We start from the raw sequence: 18,560 nt of genomic DNA, 5'->3' as shown, positions 1-18,560 counted from the left end.
GTCCTCCTCCTCAGGGCCAGATTAATGTAGGGGCTATTGGAGCTGCAGCTCCAGGCCCCTACCTTTTATATAGGCCCCGGGTTGGCCATATTCACTGTTACCGCTCTTCTGTCACTTGTAAACACAGAAGTCTGGCTTCTATGCTCGCTTCCCCAGGCAGCACCCTCAGAACCTCCCCACACAGCGTGAAGGCCGGACAAGGAGGGACAGTTGGCGATGCATGGATGTGTTTATGGGCTTCAGAGACAGCATCCCATGTTGAATTAGGCATGCATGGCTGCACCCTTCCTCCTCTGGGTGCATGGCAAGGCACGGCCCTTAAGGCCCTTCAAAATCCTCAGCACCAAGCCCATGATGCTGTTAATCCTGGCCTGGTCCTCCTCCACCGCCGCTTCCACCTACACCGCCCATAGGTGTGCGCAGCCTATTGCATTAAGGTGTGCACCCCAAAGTTGAAATACACATGCATGTGTTTGCCAGCAGGGAGAGTAATGTATCGGGGCCATGTACCTGTAGGCAAGGAGAAATAGAGCAGAGCAGGTCCCAGGGAGATCTTTCCCATCTCCTCACTGGCAATGCTATGTGCCCTAGGTGATTAGGGTGTGCCCAGGCACACCCAGCACACCCTGTGCGCACGCCTATGTCACCGCCACATCCACCACCACCTCAACCTCCCTCCTACTCCATATGGGCCTCGTCCTTCAGAGATGAAGAAGAACATTGTTTTATTTTTCTGTTTTTTTTTGTTGTTTTAAGTTATTTCCCTATCCACATTTGTTTGCAGAGCACTTGCCATGCTCTTAATTACGTTTTGCTGCCATTTGCAGCACTCTAGCCCTTTCCTTTGGTGTTTTAGAGCCATTTTAGTGCCTTAAAGTTCGGGTCCCCATTGACTTCAATGGGGTTCGGTGTCCGGGAAAAGTTCGGTAAAAGTCCGGGACACGGACCCGGACTTTTTTTTAAAGTTCGGCCGAACCCGTCGAACACGGACATCTAGGTGTCCGCTCAACCCTACCTGTGACAGTTACACTCTCAAATTGCACCCTATGCGGAGATTTTCCAACACGTGGACAATAATCCAAGCACTAGCAGATTTAGAGTGATCATTACTGGAAGACGGTAACAGAACAGTTAACACATTACATACACACAGTAGCTGCCACCACGTGTTTTAATGGAAACACGCACCGTTCACAGCATCTGCTGTTGCAATTTTGACCTTTTAAAAGAAGTTACTGTATTAGTCACTGCCATGCTCAAACAGTAAAGCAAAAGTAGCTTTCTTCAAAGGGGCAAAAAGTTATTTCATGTCTGATTAGAGCATGCCAATATTGGTGTTTAAATATAGTTTTAATGAAAGAAAAGAGAAACGGTGAGGGAATATTTACCAGAAAAAAAATTACAAAACAGTAAAATGAACAGAATTAAAAGTGAAAAAATGTCACCATCTCTCCTGTATTGTACTACATAAGTTTGTATCCATATGGTAATTATCATATCTTTACTCCCAAAAAGGCTATATTAATAACTGTGATCACTATAAATTAGTTTAGGATGTACTGATATGTAGCACAGACCCCAGACCAGTCTGTGGATGTGTTGTTACAGGTTCTATTCTTTATGGGGTACATGGCAGCCAGGCACACAGTAGTTCCAGTCTCACAACTCATGAAACAGGCAGTGCATATCATTTTAAATTTTTAATGCTGGTTACCTTGGTTAGGGTGCAGGGTAATTTTGGGGTAATCCAAATTCAGTGCAAAGTACAATAGAGGACAATCTCTGGCTATAACTGAACTCTTCAGGGTAAACCCCCTTTGTGGCTAGTGGCAGGTGAACACACAGCTCAGGAAGCTCCATTGCATAAGCAGTCCTAAGCTAGCAACTCTGGAACAGTCTCTCCAATGGTTAACAAGGACGATCACTAGAACCTCTCTCTTTCTTTCTCAGGCCTTTACTCACTGTGTCCTGTGTACTTGGATGTCTTCCTCCATGTACCAGCTAGATTCTGTACAGTGAGCCTCCAGACCATGTCCTCAGTGGACTTCCTCTAAACTGTTCCACCAACTTTAGAAATGGGTCCATCAGCTCTCCCTTAGCTGGGGCCCTGATTGCCTCCTGCAGACTTCAGCTAAGTTACCCAGATGGCCTCAGCCGTCCATGCTGGGTCTTCTAGACCAAGACAAGAACCCTGCTGTTCCAGGCCCCCAGCCTATTTATACACACCTCCGCTCCCTACGGGTCATGCCTTCTTCCAGGGATTGGCTGAGGCTGCATGAATATGCAAGTCATGGGTCTGCCTCTTCCAACCCCCAAAATTCTAGAACTCACTAAAAACCAGGGGGAAGCAATTCAGCCTGCAACCAGCAGAACCCAGAACAGCCAAAAGCAATCAAACTTTGCTCCACTGGCTACAGATGAGCCAAAAACGAAATTTGCCTTAACCCTACTAGCAACCTAACTAGGAGGGTGCTAGAGATAATTAAACCATGTAGAGGCTTGCTATCAGGTGGTTGGTAGGTGAGGAGGATGAGGGTTGTGACATCTGTATCTTCACGGGAGAGATTCCTTCTCACTTCCTGTACCGGTGACAGGATATCAATAAGAAGAAATGAAGGGAAACCCCCATTTTGAATCAATCTAAAACAAAAATGATTTTGGCTGAAGTAGGACATTAGGCCTCTGGGGATGCCGGGGATAATGTATGCATTAGGGTCATAAATGGGCTCTAGGTCAGGTGGAGGTTTCAACCTCTACATTGCAGTGTAGCATTAGGCAGAACTGGGTATGGCTTATTATTAATTAAAATTGGTTTCAAATTAACACAATTTGATAGGATATGAATATTGGTAACACTTAAAAGGTGTAAGCCTTTTGTGCAAACCTCATGAATAAAATTACGAATTGAATATGTTTTTCTTTTATTTGAGAGTTTTGTGCTGTGGGCTGGATGGGTTTTTTAAATTGTATTTTTATTCAGATCCATTTTTTTGTATGATTACTGTGTGGAAAAATTAATATTTACATGATTTGCTATGTATAAATAATATTAAAATAATATTCTTCTTTTATTCCACCTTTAGTGTCAAGAAAATCAAAACGTCTGTCAATTGCCTCAGCAAAGGTAAAATGTTTTGGTCACTCCTTTCTTATTTTATGATAATACAGTTTTAGGAATTGTACAAACTACATGTCCCTCAGGTCTGATAAGTCAGCATAAAAGAGCAAACAGGCTGGACATGCATCAACAGACCTAATATTTGTTTTACAGTTGGGAACTAATACATCTATATCAGGGGTATTGAATTAAAATTGATCAGTAGAACTTTCTCCCAGCAGAGGTCCGAATCGCATATTTGTGGGAAGATTCTTTTCATCACAGCCCCCCTTATGTCAAAATCCCATTCTTCAAGTGTCCTCAGTCCCCCACACATCATAGTCCCCCTTCAGAGCAGTGTTCTCAGGCTACTGTCACATCATCCCCACCCCCTTTAAAGTAGTGTACTGAATTCCCTTCTATAACACATCCCCCTTATTCACAGCAGAGTCCTTAACCCCCCTTTCAAATCATCAGCTCCTCCCCACCCACAGTACTTTCCTCTGCCCCTTCACATCAACCCCCTCCCCCCTCACACACAGAGCACTGCCCCCTTCACATCACCTGCCCCCTCACAGCACCCACTCCCCCTTCACATCAGCCCCCCAACAGCACTGCCCCCCTTCACATCATTCCCCCTCCACAGCACTGCCCCCTTCACATCAACCCCCCACACACACAGCACTGCCCCTTTCACATCAACCCCCCCCCCCCACACACACACAGCTCTGCCGCCTTCACATCAACCCCCCCCCCCATAGCACTGTCCCCCTTTACATCACCTGCACCCCCCTCACATCACCTTCCCCCAACAGCACTGCCCCCTTCATATCAACCCCCCCCCCCACACACACACACACAGCATTGCCCCTTTCACATCAACCCCCCCCCCCCCCCACACACACACACACACAGCTCTGCCGCCTTCACATCAACCCCCCCATAGCACTGTCCCCTTTACATCACCTGCACCCCCCTCACATCACCTTCCCCCAACAGCACTGCCACCTTCATATCAACCCCCCCCCCACACACACACACACACACACAGCACTGCCCCTTTCACATCAACCCCCCCCCCCCACACACACACAGCACTGCCGCCTTCACATCAACCCCCCCATAGCACTGTCCCCTTTACATCACCTGCACCCCCCTCACATCACCTTCCCCCAACAGCACTGCCCCTTCATATCCCTGCCCCCCTTTACATCACCCCCTTTACCATTGCCCCCTCTCACGTCACAATCCCCCCCACTTCACAGTACCCCGCACACTACCCCCCCCACAGTAGTGTGCTCTGCCCTCTTGACATCCAGCCAGCACCCCCCCCCCCCCCCCAGCATTGCCCCCTTTTACATCATCCCCCCTCCCCTCCAGTAGTGTCCTCTGCCCTTCACGCTCCTACCTTAGACCGAGCAGAGAGTGGTTGGCAGGATGGTAATAAGCTAGGTGTAGGAGGCGCAGCTCTGCATTGGATGGAGGGCAGAAGTGTTGGACAGACAGTAGTACACCTATATCGAACGTCGGACATTTCCACTGAACTGGCCTACTTTCAGTACATGTATAGTCAGGTTAACACTACCACCCACCCCCAGACTGACAATGTTGTCCAAAGGTGTCTGCTTTACTACTTCATCCAAAATGTAGATAGGACCTGTGTTACTGGCAGGATCACCAAGTAAATTAAAGGGGGAAAAAAAGCTTAAAAAAGAAAACAAATTTAGCCACCACATCTAATGATTGGTAAGCTGCAATATGTTACATTTTTGGTTTAATATTGCTTTCACTGCCTTAGAGAAAAATTAGGTCACACTCACTAACCATGTCAGTCAGAAAATACACTTAGGTAGGTAAAGTACTGTATATATCTGCTTGCCAAGTTGCTAGGAGTTAATTGTTTTAACTATTTAGAAGTCATTCTTTATATTTTCAAAAAATGTGAAGTTTTTCTTTACCTATGTGCTTTACACTTGACTCCAAACCTGCAAGCCAAAATTTACTTTTCTTTAGACGTTCTTGCAGAATGAATTTCCTTAATAATCAATTGTTATCCAATCATGCAAGTCTTTCCACTGTGCATAGTTGTTTGCAGTGCTAAAGGAGAGTGTACAATAGGATGTTTAACATGTATGATTAGCACTAAAGCTGCATTCACATTAAAATATTAAAGTACTCCTGTACTTGTATGACAAGGTATCCTGTTCTCTTTACATTGCTTCCTTTGTGTTAAATATCTGGTAATTCTGCCAGTCTCCCTGCTTTCCTATTTCAAACTGACATGCCAGATTATGGAAGCACGTCTATCCCAGCGTGGTCAGTTTGCTTATTTGCATTTTACTTGGGCACACTGCCTCCTGACAAGTTTCCCTACACAGCTCTTCACAGGGAAGATCAGTGTATGGCTGTTTCTCTGTCTCCTGCTGACATGCCCCCCTGCAGAGCTCTTCACTGGGGAGATCAGTGTCCTTCTGTTTCTCTGCCCCCTCCCCCGCAGTCTCCACCCCCTGCTTGATCACGTATTTAAAAAAAAGGTTATTGCTTTTTTTTTAATATATTATATATATATACACTAGCGTTTTGCCTTGCACTTCTCTTTTAAACCGAATGGGTTGTTCAGGGGTTTACATATAATTTAAGAAACCGTTTAATGTTTGGCTGAATTAATAGAGAGTTTGAAATATAAACTTTCTGTTTGGGTTCTGTCAAATTTAAAATAGATCGCTTTCAGCTGGTCACACACGATACGGTCAGGTTACACAAACCTTTCATATTTTTTTACATTTACCAGCAGACATACAGTGCAAGAACCTCCATAAACATCTTATTCTTGTTGTATCTAGTCAAGTAAAGCCTTACACTATATCGCTGTTGGTACATTTAATGGGGATTGTATGGTGTGTGGCCAGCCTTAACACCCTAATTATCATTATGTTAGATGAAACCTCTACTAAAGCTGGCTACAGACTATACAATTTTTATACAATTTTCTTGTACAGCTTTCCTTTAGATGTACCAAAACCACATAATATGAGGTCAACCCTAAACACTTCCAAATTGTATGCAATTTGGCAGGCCCTTGCACTACATATTTGAAGGTAAATCGAAAGGAAATTGAACAACAAATATTGTATAATGTGTATCTAGCTTAAAGTGATATTAAAGTACTGTATTGTTTTTATATTTAAAAAAAAAAAAACATGTTATACTTAACTGCTCTGTGCAGTGGTTTCGCACAGAGCAGCTCAGATCCTCCTCTTCTTGAGTCCCATGTCGGCACTCCTGGCCCCTCTCTCCTGCCGGGTGCCCCCACAGCAAGCAGCTTGCTAAGGGGGCACCCGAGTTGAGCCACTGCTCTATGTCCATTTACACACACAGCCGCGGCTCGGCCCCGCCCCTTACATCTCCTGATTGGCCCACTGGCTGTGATTGACAGCAGCAGAAGCCAAAGGCTCTCGCTGCTGCCAAAAGCCAATCAGTGGTGTGAGTCTCCAGAGAGGCAAGGCTCTCCTGGACATTGCTGGATCAAGATGGGGCTCAGGTAAGTATTAAGGGGGGCTGCTGCACACAAAAGGTTTTTTAGCTTCATGCATAGAAGGCATGAAGGTAAAAAACCTTGTTCCTTTACAACCACTTTAAGTATAATATGTGGGTTGTCAGTGCTGATCTCCTTCTGAAAATGTGAACTGCTTGGCTTTCTCTGAACAATTATGCAGTTTCCTGGAGTTGGGCTTTAAAGTTTGGGATTAGATTTAGTTCTGATAAGCTTGTGAAATTTATATATATTTATCTGTGAATGTAACTAAAACCTTTTTGGTGTCATTTATATGTAATTCCCATTTGATTTTTATTGGGTTGTTTATCTATTATCTATATTCTTGTTGTCAGCTAGCACTGACACACAAGGCTAGTCTGCCACCTGCAGCAACCTAAAGGCTCGTACACACTTGACGAAAAACGGACGAAATATCCTCCGAATTTTCTCTCGCATGCTCAGCGGTCATAACCGTTTTTAGTTGACAGTGCATAAATGTTCACGAACTTTCTCGTCCGATTTTTTATTTTTTTTTTGGGACGTTTGTACCTAGACTTCCGGGTCGTCAGAAACTTCAGATCATGCGCGGTCTTTCGTATCCGATTTTTCGCAGACATACTGCATACACATTAAACGAAAATTGGTCGTGCTGGGGACAGACGATAAAAATTTTGGTGTTTGGCCCTCCGTTTTTTTCATTGAAAATGTCGGCATCGGCTGCTGAAAGTTGTGTACACAATAGCCGAAAATCGTACGATTTTACCTCGGACAGGAATTTTTGGCAGATTTTCTACTAGTGTGTACCCCACTTAACCACTTGCCGACCGCCGCAAGTATATTTACTGCGGCAGTCAGCCGCTCCTGGGCAAAGCGAAGTAGTACTACGTAGTTTGCCCAGGAGCCTGTAGGGGGCGAGCACGTGCCGCCTGGGGCGCGCTCCCACCCCCGCTCATTCACAGGCATCCCTGCGCGTGTGACCGGCGGCTCCAATGTCCGCCGGCCACTCTCGATCTCCCGCAGGAGAGGGAGAAAGGCAGGCGGCTGATGTAAGGATATCCAAAGAGAAAGTGTGACCGCACTCAGAGGTAGATAAACTTGAAGTGTTTATTCCCATTCATTGAAAACAACAGTGCATCTAACAGACATGGACACAGTTAACGCGTTTCAGGACTCTATGGGTCGCTTACTCATAAGGTGTAATAAATAATATGATGTAAACACAGCTGTCTGTCATTCTCCCTGAAGTAATGACAGAGGCTATGCGATCCTGCTATGTAGGATCATATGTCTCTGTGGTTACATCACAAGCCACGCCCCCCACAGTTAGAGTCACGCCCCTAGGGATACATTTAACCCACTGATCACTAATAAAGTTAACCCCTTCCCTGCCAGTGTCATTTTTACAGTAACCGTGCATATTTATAGCACTGATTACTGTAGTAATGTCACTGGTACTTCCAAAAGTGTCAAAAATGTCAGTCAGGGGTCCAATCTGTCCGCCGCAATGTCGCAGTCCCGCAAAAAAAAATTGCAGATCGCCGCCATTACTAGTTAAAAAAAAAAAAACAATAAAAATGACATAAATCTTTCCCGTAGTTAGTAAACGCAATAACTTTTGCGCAAACCAATCAAAATACGCTTATTGCCATTTTTTACCAAAAATATGTAGTAGAAAACAAATTGGCCTAAAATGTTAAAAAAAAATTGATTTTTACATTTTTTTTTGAGAATTTCATATAAAAAAATGTGAAAAATATTGTTATTTTTTCAAAATTGTCGCTCTTTTTTTGTTTATAGCGCAAAAAATAAAAATCGCACAGGTGATCAAATACCACCAAAAGAAAACTCTGTTTGTGGGAAAAAAAGGAAGTCAATTTCATTTGGGTACAGCGTCGCACGACCGCGCAATTGTCCGTTAAAGTCACGCAGTGTCGAATCGCAAAATAGGGCCTGGTCTTTGAGCAGCCAAATCCTCCGGGGCTTAAGTGGTTAAGACGAACAGCCAAGATATCAGTATTCTTTAGTTCAGTTTCACTCACATTTTCAATTGCAGCACTGTAATTCAAAAAGGCTGACATATCCTCATTGATATTTTGTATAATGGTATTCTTACCCATAACTATTAATATGAGGTTTATTCAGAAAACATTTATACAGAGGAAAGCTGAGCAAAGTGATGTAAACTAGAGCACCCATAAAACATGCGCATCTCCCATGGGACTTTAATGCAGCCAAAATTACACGGTCAGATAGATTTTGTAGTATAAAAGTAAAATAAGTTTATTGAACAACAGATTTAAAAATCCTACAGTCAAGGGGGGGTTTTTTGGTGTCTCACGCCAAGGTAGTGGGACTTTATGGGCAAGTAATATTCAATCCAGAAAGAATAAATAAAATAAAAAAGTTCCAATTTATTAACAATCTTGTAAAGACAAAGATAAATAGTATTGTATCTCAAGATGTGAGCATTAGTGTTGGGTATAGGCCCAATGTGATAAAGATAGAAAAAGGGGATTCTAGGTGAATCCGTGACACATGTGGTAAATTGTGACAGTTAATATGGATTCTTGTCTCTGTGCGTCCCGAATGAAATCAGGAACAATTTTACAGAGTTTCATCCATAGTTTCTGACGCGTTTCGGCTATATCAGCCTTTTTCAAAGGTTTCTGTCACCCAGCTGAAAAGTATAAATAATAGTATTTAATATTTCCATTGGAAATATACATATAATTATAGGTGTATCAAAGTGCTAAGGAGTACATACTTGTTTTCAATCCTGTTTCTGCAAACCAAAGAAATTCTCTCTGCATCCTCCAAGCCTGCAGCAAGGAGCCGTAAGGTACCGCAGTCTGGAAGGATATATTTTATTGTTGTAATAAGAGGAGTATATATAATATAATAAGGGTAATTATTACCATTATTTTGCACTCACCTCCAAATTTAAGAGGTGTTCATATGTGAATCTCTACTCAAGGTTCCCGTGGTGTCTTAGATAATTCTGAAATAATACATGTATATGTGTATAATTATAGGATATCTCCCAAGTCAATGATTTGTATATAGGTGTCCAAATTCAAAACACTTGCAATTGCAGAGTTTGAATGGGGACGAAGGGGAGGTGTCTCTTCCGCTGCTTCACTCAAGGGATGAGCTATTACCCCGTTCTGAAAAGTACCATGGTTTGTGTCCATGAAGTGATTTAACAGTAATGGTTGTGAGTACAAAGTATTTAATTTTGTGACTTCAAGGAGTATTAGGTGAACACTTACATTTGGGGGAGGTATGAAAGAAAGGCAGGGTCCTTCGCAGCATGCAGCTCCACGTCCGTCCTGTTCCCTCCGCGAGAGGGAAGTGAGGAGGGACGCCGGCTCCCCGGCCTTATAAAGCCGCTCGGGCATGCGCCTGAGGCGCCGTGCTTGATTGGCTTTTTCCGTCAGTGACTCGGGTGCTTCGTACTGCGCATGCGCCTGGGTGATGCGCGCGCAGTACGGGCCGGTCCTGACAGTTCGGCCGCCGACACGGAATGACGAGATCTGGGAAGCAACGTGCCGTGACCAGGGGGTGAGGGGGGAGAGATCTTGAAACCCCCTTCCCGTCTCAGTGGAATTCTAGTCTAATGCTTGTACTTCCTAATTAGAATTAGAAATACCATATAGCCTATATAGTCTTTATTAATTAGATGACCACCAATTCTCATAATTGGTAGTCATCTAATTAATAAATAGGGAATAATTGGTGGTCATCTAATTAATAAATAGGGAATAATTGGTAGTCATCTAATTAATAAATAGGGAATAATTGGTGGTCATCTAATTAATAAATAGGGAATAATTGGTGATCATCTAATTAATAAATAGGAAATAATTGGTGGTCATCTAATTAATAAATAGGGAATAATTGGTGGTTATCTAATTAATAAATACTATACACCCTATATGGTATTTCTACTTCTAATTAGGAGATACAAGCATTAGACTAGAAGTCATGCTGTTTAGACTAGAGGAATTTTAACTCTGTTGTTCAATTAACTTTTTTCACTTTTATTCTACAAAATCTATCTGTCCGTGTAATTTTGCCTGCAATAAAAATTCCTAAGGGAGATGCGCATGTTCTATTAGAAGGGATGAAGCAGCTGCTAACCCATGATATACTCGCCTTTCTTTCCTATAAACCAGAGCACCCAATCAGTTTGTTGTAGCCAGACAACTGGATGCCCAAAGCTGCCCATAGATGGATCAAAATTAAACTGGTTCAGCAGGGACTGGCCGAATTTTGATCCATCAAAGATCGTCCCCGTTCGTGAAAAGTCTCACAAACAGGCTTGTTGGAAAGTTTGTATTTCATTTGCTGCATCGCTGATCAGTGTATTCTGACAGCGTAGGAGTTCTCGCTGTCAGAATACAATAGCTTGCTGGGAGGGTACCCCCATGCACCTTGAATGTGTGGACAGGGGGAATACGTTCAGTTTCTTTCAATCTTCCTGCACTGATAAATTTATGGTCAACTGTGGTGACTAATCCCTGCACAGTAATCTGCCACCAATGCTTGTTCTTTTCCCATTACAGGGAGACAATTCAGAAAACATTGCTATGAACTTCTATACTTTTCAGACTGGACAGAGTAAAAATCTACCTGATGATGACCTCTCAACATTTCAGAGCCAGCCAGAACAGAGTGAAGAACTGCCTACTTCTGCCCTTGCTACATTTCACTGTCAACCAAGACCTAGTGAAGATCTACCAACCGCCAACTGTGTCTGGAATTACTCTTACATGTAGGAAAGGCTCATTGAACAAGGCTGATGTGTTTATAGTACAGAAAAAAAAAGGTTTCTCAATTCCAGAAGCACACACAGGGCTGAACACAATTTTATTATACAGGGCTGGTGAGCTGTGCTCTTTGCACAGCCTGGGGACCCATTATCACACTTCACATTTCTTTCTGTTACTATTTCATTCCATTAATATCTGTTTGAACACACTTTTGCTACTGTAGCACAAAAGAAAGTATATATGTATCCTATTATGTATTCATGACTATAGGAAATGAGACCACAAGATGTACAGTATGGTCAGTACTGCACTATTCTCCTATTCAAGAGCACATTAACTTCTATATTAGAGGAACTAATGAAGAATACATACAGGATCACTCGCAAATCAGCTGCTGCACATTAATTAAAGCGGAGTTCCGGGCACAGAATCGTGTCTGTAGAATTTACTGCATGTGCTTCCTTATCCTTTGCTGTGCCAGAATTGGATATTCCCGGCCTTTTTTTTTTTCCTTACCTTTTTAGAGAGGATTATATACTTACCTTTCCATCGACTTCCTCCCTCCTGAGCCGCAACTCGCCCGGCACTTCCTGTCCCGCAATGCGTCCTGGGAGCTCTTACTCGTCGCTCCCAGGATGCAATGTGCAGTGACGTAGGCAGCAGGCCGCTCGTCTCATCGCGTTATTTCCAAACAGGAAATGACGCGATGTTAGCTTCCGGGAGGCGGAGGATGGCTTTATAGGGGCGGTGTTGTGACAGAATGCTATACCCGCTCAGACCCTCGTCACTTCCGCCCCGGTGCGCATGTGCACAAGGCATTCTGGAGGTCCGATAAACAGCTGACTGAGAAGAGGCGGGCTGAGGCGTCATCGAGTTCTTACAGGGGGCGGGGCGGGGAGGATTAGTAGACCTGAGAGGAGGCGGTACACATGAGAGGAGGCGGTACGGATGCAAATATCATCGAGTTCTTACAGGGGGCGGGGCGGGGAGGATTAGTAGACCTGAGAGGAGGCGGTACACCTGAGAGGAGGCGGTACGGATGCAAATATCATCGAGCTCTTACAGGGGGCGGGGTGGGGAGGATTAGGAGACTTGCGGCCGTGTAATAAATGTATTAAAAGTAGTTCCTTCGGTACTGTATACTAAATAATACTAATATTCATTATTTTATTATTATTATTTTATTATTTAGTATACAGTACCGAAGGAACTACTTTTAATACATTTATTACACAGCCGCAAGTCTCCTAATCCTCCCCACCCCGCCCCCTGTAAGAGCTCGATGATATTTGCATCCGTACCGCCTCCTCTCAGGTGTACCGCCTCCTCTCAGGTCTACTAATCCGCCCCGCCCCCTGTAAGAACTCAATGATGCCTCAGCCCCGCCTCTTCTCAGTCAGCTGTTCATCGGACCTCCAGAATGCCTTGTGCGCATGCGCACCGGGGTGGAAGTGACGAGGGTCTGAGCGGGTATAGCACTCTGTCACAACAGCGGCAACTTCCTCAACATTGCCATCCCTATGGAAACCAGTACTATGCCGATCGCATAGTACTGGGCATGCGTGAGATTTCGCGCTGGACTCACAGGCCTCCGCCCACTAGAACAAGGAAGAAGGGAAGACATTTCCCCACAACGGACTCAGCGATCCAGAACAAAGATGGCGGCGCTCGTCATACATTTTATAAAGTAAGATTTTATACGTGCAAACCGATTATTTCATTGTAAGAAACAGGATTAGCGGATGTATAGAGGTCTAAGGGTCACTGTTTGGGGGACATTAAAAAAAAAAAACGATTCTGTGCCCGGAACTCCGCTTTAATAATGACTGATTTGCTCCCATTGGCATGCATTAGGCCGGTTACATGCAGCCACCAGATTCCAGCAGCAAGAATCAGCAGATTCTTGAGGCTGGAATGACCAGGGCATGTGAATAGCAGCGGCCGCTCAACCTATTAGTTTATTATAATATAATCTGATATATTAGTTTATAATTTAGTACATCAGTAGTGCTGCGCTAATCTACTGACAAAAAAAAATCCCAAAAATATAAATGCTTAATTATGTGAATTTCCAAACTTACCAAGTGTGCACGCAGGTGTTTTCAAACTCAATATTGTAAATCAGCCTTCAAGTGAATCTCCACCACCTCCAAGACAGGATGAAAGGCTTACCAGAAATACAACTTCGGAAGATGTCATATTTGGCAAAACGCAAAGGGTGAAGCTATGCACGGTGACGTCATCACGCATGCAGAAGTGTCCCCAGGAGTGAGATTCGGCCATTTGTGACGCTGTAGCTAGTTCTTACTTATGTAAATGCAATTTTAAAATGAATAAACTTTTATACTGGGTTTTTACACCATGTGGAGCATTTTGTTTTATGAAATGCCTATAGGGGATATGAAGAGGAGGGAAAACTGCTTAAAGGTATTACATGCTGTTACTTTTTGGAAATACCGATCCCGGGCATCAAGGTGTCACGTCATGTGATGCAAGACTTCTCTATAATTTGAGAGTCCTGAAATTCTGGTAAGCCTTTCATCCAGTCATAGTGGAAAAACCCAGTATGAAAGTTTATTGAATTCCAAAATTGCACTTACATAAGTAAGAACAATAACATCGCTGTATACAGTATTCCAAATGGCCAAAACTCACTCCCAGGGACACTTCCGAATGCTTGATGATGTCACCATATATAGCTCTGCCCTATGCATTTAGTCAAATATGACACCTTTTGAAGTTGTATTTCTGGTAAGTCTTTCATCCTGTTGTGGAGGTTGTGGCGATTCACTCGGAGGCTGATTTACAATATTGCAATTGAAAACACTTGCATGCAGTGTTTGGGGGGTTTGTAAATTCACATGATTGGTGGACTCATTTCATACAGTAGATTTGAGCTACACTTCTGATGTACTATATTTGTGTTACTATATCTAATATCACAGCTCTTCTTCCTTTTTTTATTCGGTTATTGCACTTGTTCCACAAGAGTGGTTTCATTTCTTGTATGATACAGAGTTTTGCTATTTAAGCTAATGAAAGGCTGACAGCGGGTGCCCCTGTTCACATGTAGCCGCATAAAGCAGTTAGCTGGGGTTATAAATGTATATCAGGACGTCCAGGCTCAGACTTCTCTGCCTAACTGTAAGTAGTCTTTTCATTGGTTTTTAGATTAACATGTAAAAGACATTAGTTTGTCTGGTAAATAATCTTATTAATATGTGTTAACATTTTTAATAAACTGTTTAATGTACAGATTATATGTGCAATCAGAGTCGCTGTTAGAAATCCCAAGGCCCCGTACAGCCTGCATCACATCCCAACCCCCCCCCCCCCCCCCCGTTAAAATTTTAAGACGATATTTTCACTAAAAATACATGAAAATCCTTATTAGTGGACAAACATTGTCATATATTAAAAAAACATATATTTCATCTTCAAGCCCAAATTCTTCCCAAACAATAATGCACATACTCCACCAACTCCCAGTTTCAATCCCCCCTCCCAGCACCCCCTAAATCCGGCCATCGGCCATGTGTATCTCTCACCCAGCAGCTGAAAGCTGGTGGCAGGGAGAGGGGGAGAAACTGGCTTTCAGCTGCTGGAGGGAGAGACACAGATGACTTTGTTCTGTCATTCTTCATTCTCTGCTCCAGTGATCCTCCTACTGTCCAGGCCCCCCTGTGTGCCCGGGCCCCCTACAGGAGAACTGGTGCCCCCCCACCTGTGTGCAGTGCTGCAGCCATATATAATCATTACCTGCATAGGCCCTTTTCCCTGCTTTACAGTTCTGCACAATGATTGTGCTTTATTGCTCTGTCCCATGGGTCAAGTCTATGAGTCAGATGATTCATTCAGGGATTGTTCAGACCAATTTGCAGTCAGGTGGGGTTTTAAATGGGTCCTGAACACATGCACAGTACAATAAATATTTTCCAATAACCCTAGTTTGCACCACTGTTTTCAGTTCCAGTACAGCAGCATGCATTTTTTGCACCAGAACATGTGTAAATGCAAGCATATGCGTGTAAACGCACTGGAATGCAAAAAAACTTTTTTTTTCAAGTGAAAAAAATGAAAAAAATGCAATAGAACGCATTAGAAATGCACTACAAACACAAAAACAGTGTTAGGAACACGTGTAAAAACAGGAAGCGGATGCTGAACAAAGGGATTTTGTTATGAACAGGCTCTAATAACAATGTGCTTTCCATCTGACTGATAGGTCAAAAATACCTGAAGCAAAATTGCAAGGCTTTATCAAAGGTTTTGTTACTCTCTAGAGCAGTGACCTCCAAAATGTGGCCTGGGGGCCTAATGTGGCCCTTGGCTTGCCTTTATCTGGCCTTTGGGGCCCTATTTCCTCAACTGACACTAATGATGGAGCACCATTCCACCTACTGACACCATCAATGGTGCACTATTCTTCTCATTGATGTCACCAATGGGGCGCTATTCTTCCCATTAAAACCTATGATGGGGCACTGATGCCGGGACATTTTCTACTCCTACTGGGCACAGTTTGGCCCCCCTAAAGCCTAAAGGACAGTAAACTGGCCCTTTGCTTAGAAAGTTTAGAGACCCCGGCTCTAAAGGAAAAGCAAACAGAAAAACTGATTGGTTGCTGTGGCTTTTGCCCTGATATGGTTCATTAATTGTGACCCCCAGAACCAATCCCGAAACAATATCGTTTTAAACACACCCATATGCAAAATTTTTTAAGTATTTTTTTTTTATATTTTAAGTATACAATTACTAGAAAAAAAGCTAAGGATGTAAAAGACTTACTGATGAACATATCATTCGGTGGGGTCTACATGGTATCTTTGGTCCGATATGATCACTGTATACCTTGGGTCCATATGTGTTATTAAAGGGAGAGGAAGATTGGATTTGAGTACATATATTATTTGTTTATTATGATAAATCAACTGGATCTTGTTAATAAAAGACATCTGACACTTGATAAAAAACAAATAAATACAGATATGGCCAAATAATTTGCCTTGAATTTGCTACACATCGACATTTTCCTTCCAAATACACCCACCCAGGGATCGGGGAGAATGACTGAATTTAGGATAAAGGGAATGAATCACATATTTCCAAATGACTGGATAATGGTATAAGTGCACAAACAATGATGGATACTGTCAGCTGATTGGGACAATCCATCGAAATATAATGAATTATCTAAATACCTTAGTTAAAAAAGGAGAAGGTACCAAGAATAAAAACATATCAGTGCTTTGTTTGGCAGTCAGTGAGGCTTATCCGATATGTGGCATAAGACTGCAATGTGCCATATCAGAAAATGTATGGATGTACTGAAGCTAAGGACTAACAGGCAATAATCTGAGATAATTTGCCTGTCATTTTACATTTACTGTATATACTATTTTGTCTCATCAACTCCATTTATATATTATCTGTTACGCATATTTTTAAATAATATACTGTATATATACAATGTAATTGCATGTAAGTTTTTACCTGAGCTGCTGGTCAGGCTGTTTATTTTGTAGACTAATTAAATAAATTCATTAAAAAAGCTAGCTTTAGCTATACTTATATCCCAAGCTGTCAGCCTCTTGTGTTTAATCCTTGTACTTGGACATGCTTAAAGACATCAAAAATAATTAACTTCTATGCAGCTGTGTGTATCTTTTTGTCTACATACTCATAGGGGTTGATTCACTATAAACTCAAATAAACACTATAAATTAAAAAAAAATGTGCACCCTGTAAGTGCAGCTGCTCACACTTTCCCCAGTGCTTATTGAATATGGTAAAACTCTGCTGATTTCCATTATCTAATCATGGGCAAGAAAAACTGCTGTTTTTTTTTTCTTTGCACCTGATTGGGTATTCTTTACAAAGTGAAGCTTCACCACATTCACTGAGCTTTTGGGAAAATGACCACGGGCCATTTTGACGAACTGACCCCCACCACCCCTGCTGGCTCTGTCTGAACCCCCCCCCCCACTGCTGCCTTGGTCTGAACCCCCCCCCCCCTCACCGCTGCCTCTGTCTAAACCCCCCCCCCACCACCGCTGCCTCTGTCTGAACCCCCCACCACCGCTGCCACTGTCTGAACCCCCCACTCCCCTGCTGGCTCTGTCTGAACCCCCTACTGCTGCCTCAGTCTGAACCCCCCCCCCCACCGCTGCCTCTGTCTAAACCCCCCCCCCACCACTGCCTCTGTCTGAACCCCCCACCACCACCACCGCTGCCTCTGTCTGAACCCCCCACCACCGATGCCTCTGTTTGAACCCACCACTACCACTGCCTCTGTCTAAACCCCTCACCACCACTGCCTCTGTCTAAACCCCTCACCATCACCACCGCTGCCTCTGTCTGAACCCCCCCCCCCCCCCACCACTGCTGCCTCTGTCTAAACCCCTCACCACCACCACCGCTGCCTCTGTCTGAACCCCTCACCACTGCTGCCTCTGTCTGAACCCCCCACCACCGCTGCCTCTGTCTAAACCCCTCACCACCACCACTGCTGCCTCTGTCTAAACCCCCCCACCACTGCTGCCTCTGTCTGAACCCCCCCACCACCACCAACACTGCCTCTGTCTGAACTCCCCCCCCACCACCACCACCGCTGCCTCTGTCTGAATTCCCCTACCACCACGGTTGCCTCTGTCTAAACCCCCCCACCACTGTTGCTCCTATCTAAACCCCCCCCACCACCACTACCTAGGTCTGAACCCCCCACCACCACTGCCTCTGTCTGAACCCCACCCACCACCGGTGCCTCTGTCTGAACCCCCCACCACCGATGCCTCTGTCTGAACCCACCACTACCGCTGCCTCTGTCTAAACCCCTCACCACCACTGCCTCTGTCTAAACCCCTCACCACCACCACCGCTGCCTCTGTCTGAACCCCCCACCACCATTGCCTCTGTCTAAACCCCCCCCCCACCCCTGCTGCCTCTGTCTGAACCCCCCCCACCGCCACCAACACTGCCTCTGTCTGAACTCCCCCCCACCACCACCACCGCTGCCTCTGTCTGAATTCCCCCACCACCACGGTTGCCTCTGTCTAAACCCCCCCCCCACCATTGTTGCTCCTATCTAAACCCCCCCCAACCACCACCACTACCTAGGTCTGATGAACCCCCCGCCACCACCACCACCACTGCCTCT

General features: G+C 44.1%; 1 protein-coding gene across 1 annotated transcript in view; it reads left to right on the top strand.

Moving 5' to 3' along the window:
* The window catches only part of LOC309545393 (Fc receptor-like protein 5), a gene marked incomplete at its 3' end in the record, with an annotated part of 153,630 nt that extends 142,220 nt beyond the window's left edge, over window positions 1–11,410 (top strand). Inside the window, exons 17-18 of the mRNA XM_082244573.1 lie at window positions 3,084–3,124; window positions 11,198–11,410. Of these exons, the coding sequence (XP_082100699.1) occupies window positions 3,084–3,124; window positions 11,198–11,410 (254 nt within the window). The remainder of the gene's footprint in view (window positions 1–3,083; window positions 3,125–11,197) is intronic.
* Window positions 11,411–18,560: the final 7,150 nt, after the last annotated feature.

The sequence above is a fragment of the Pelophylax lessonae genome, assembly GCF_965119305.1.
Source record: "Pelophylax lessonae genome assembly, chromosome: 1".
In the NCBI taxonomy this organism is placed as follows: Eukaryota; Metazoa; Chordata; class Amphibia; order Anura; family Ranidae; genus Pelophylax; species Pelophylax lessonae.
This window is presented reverse-complemented; position numbering and strand designations above follow the sequence as displayed.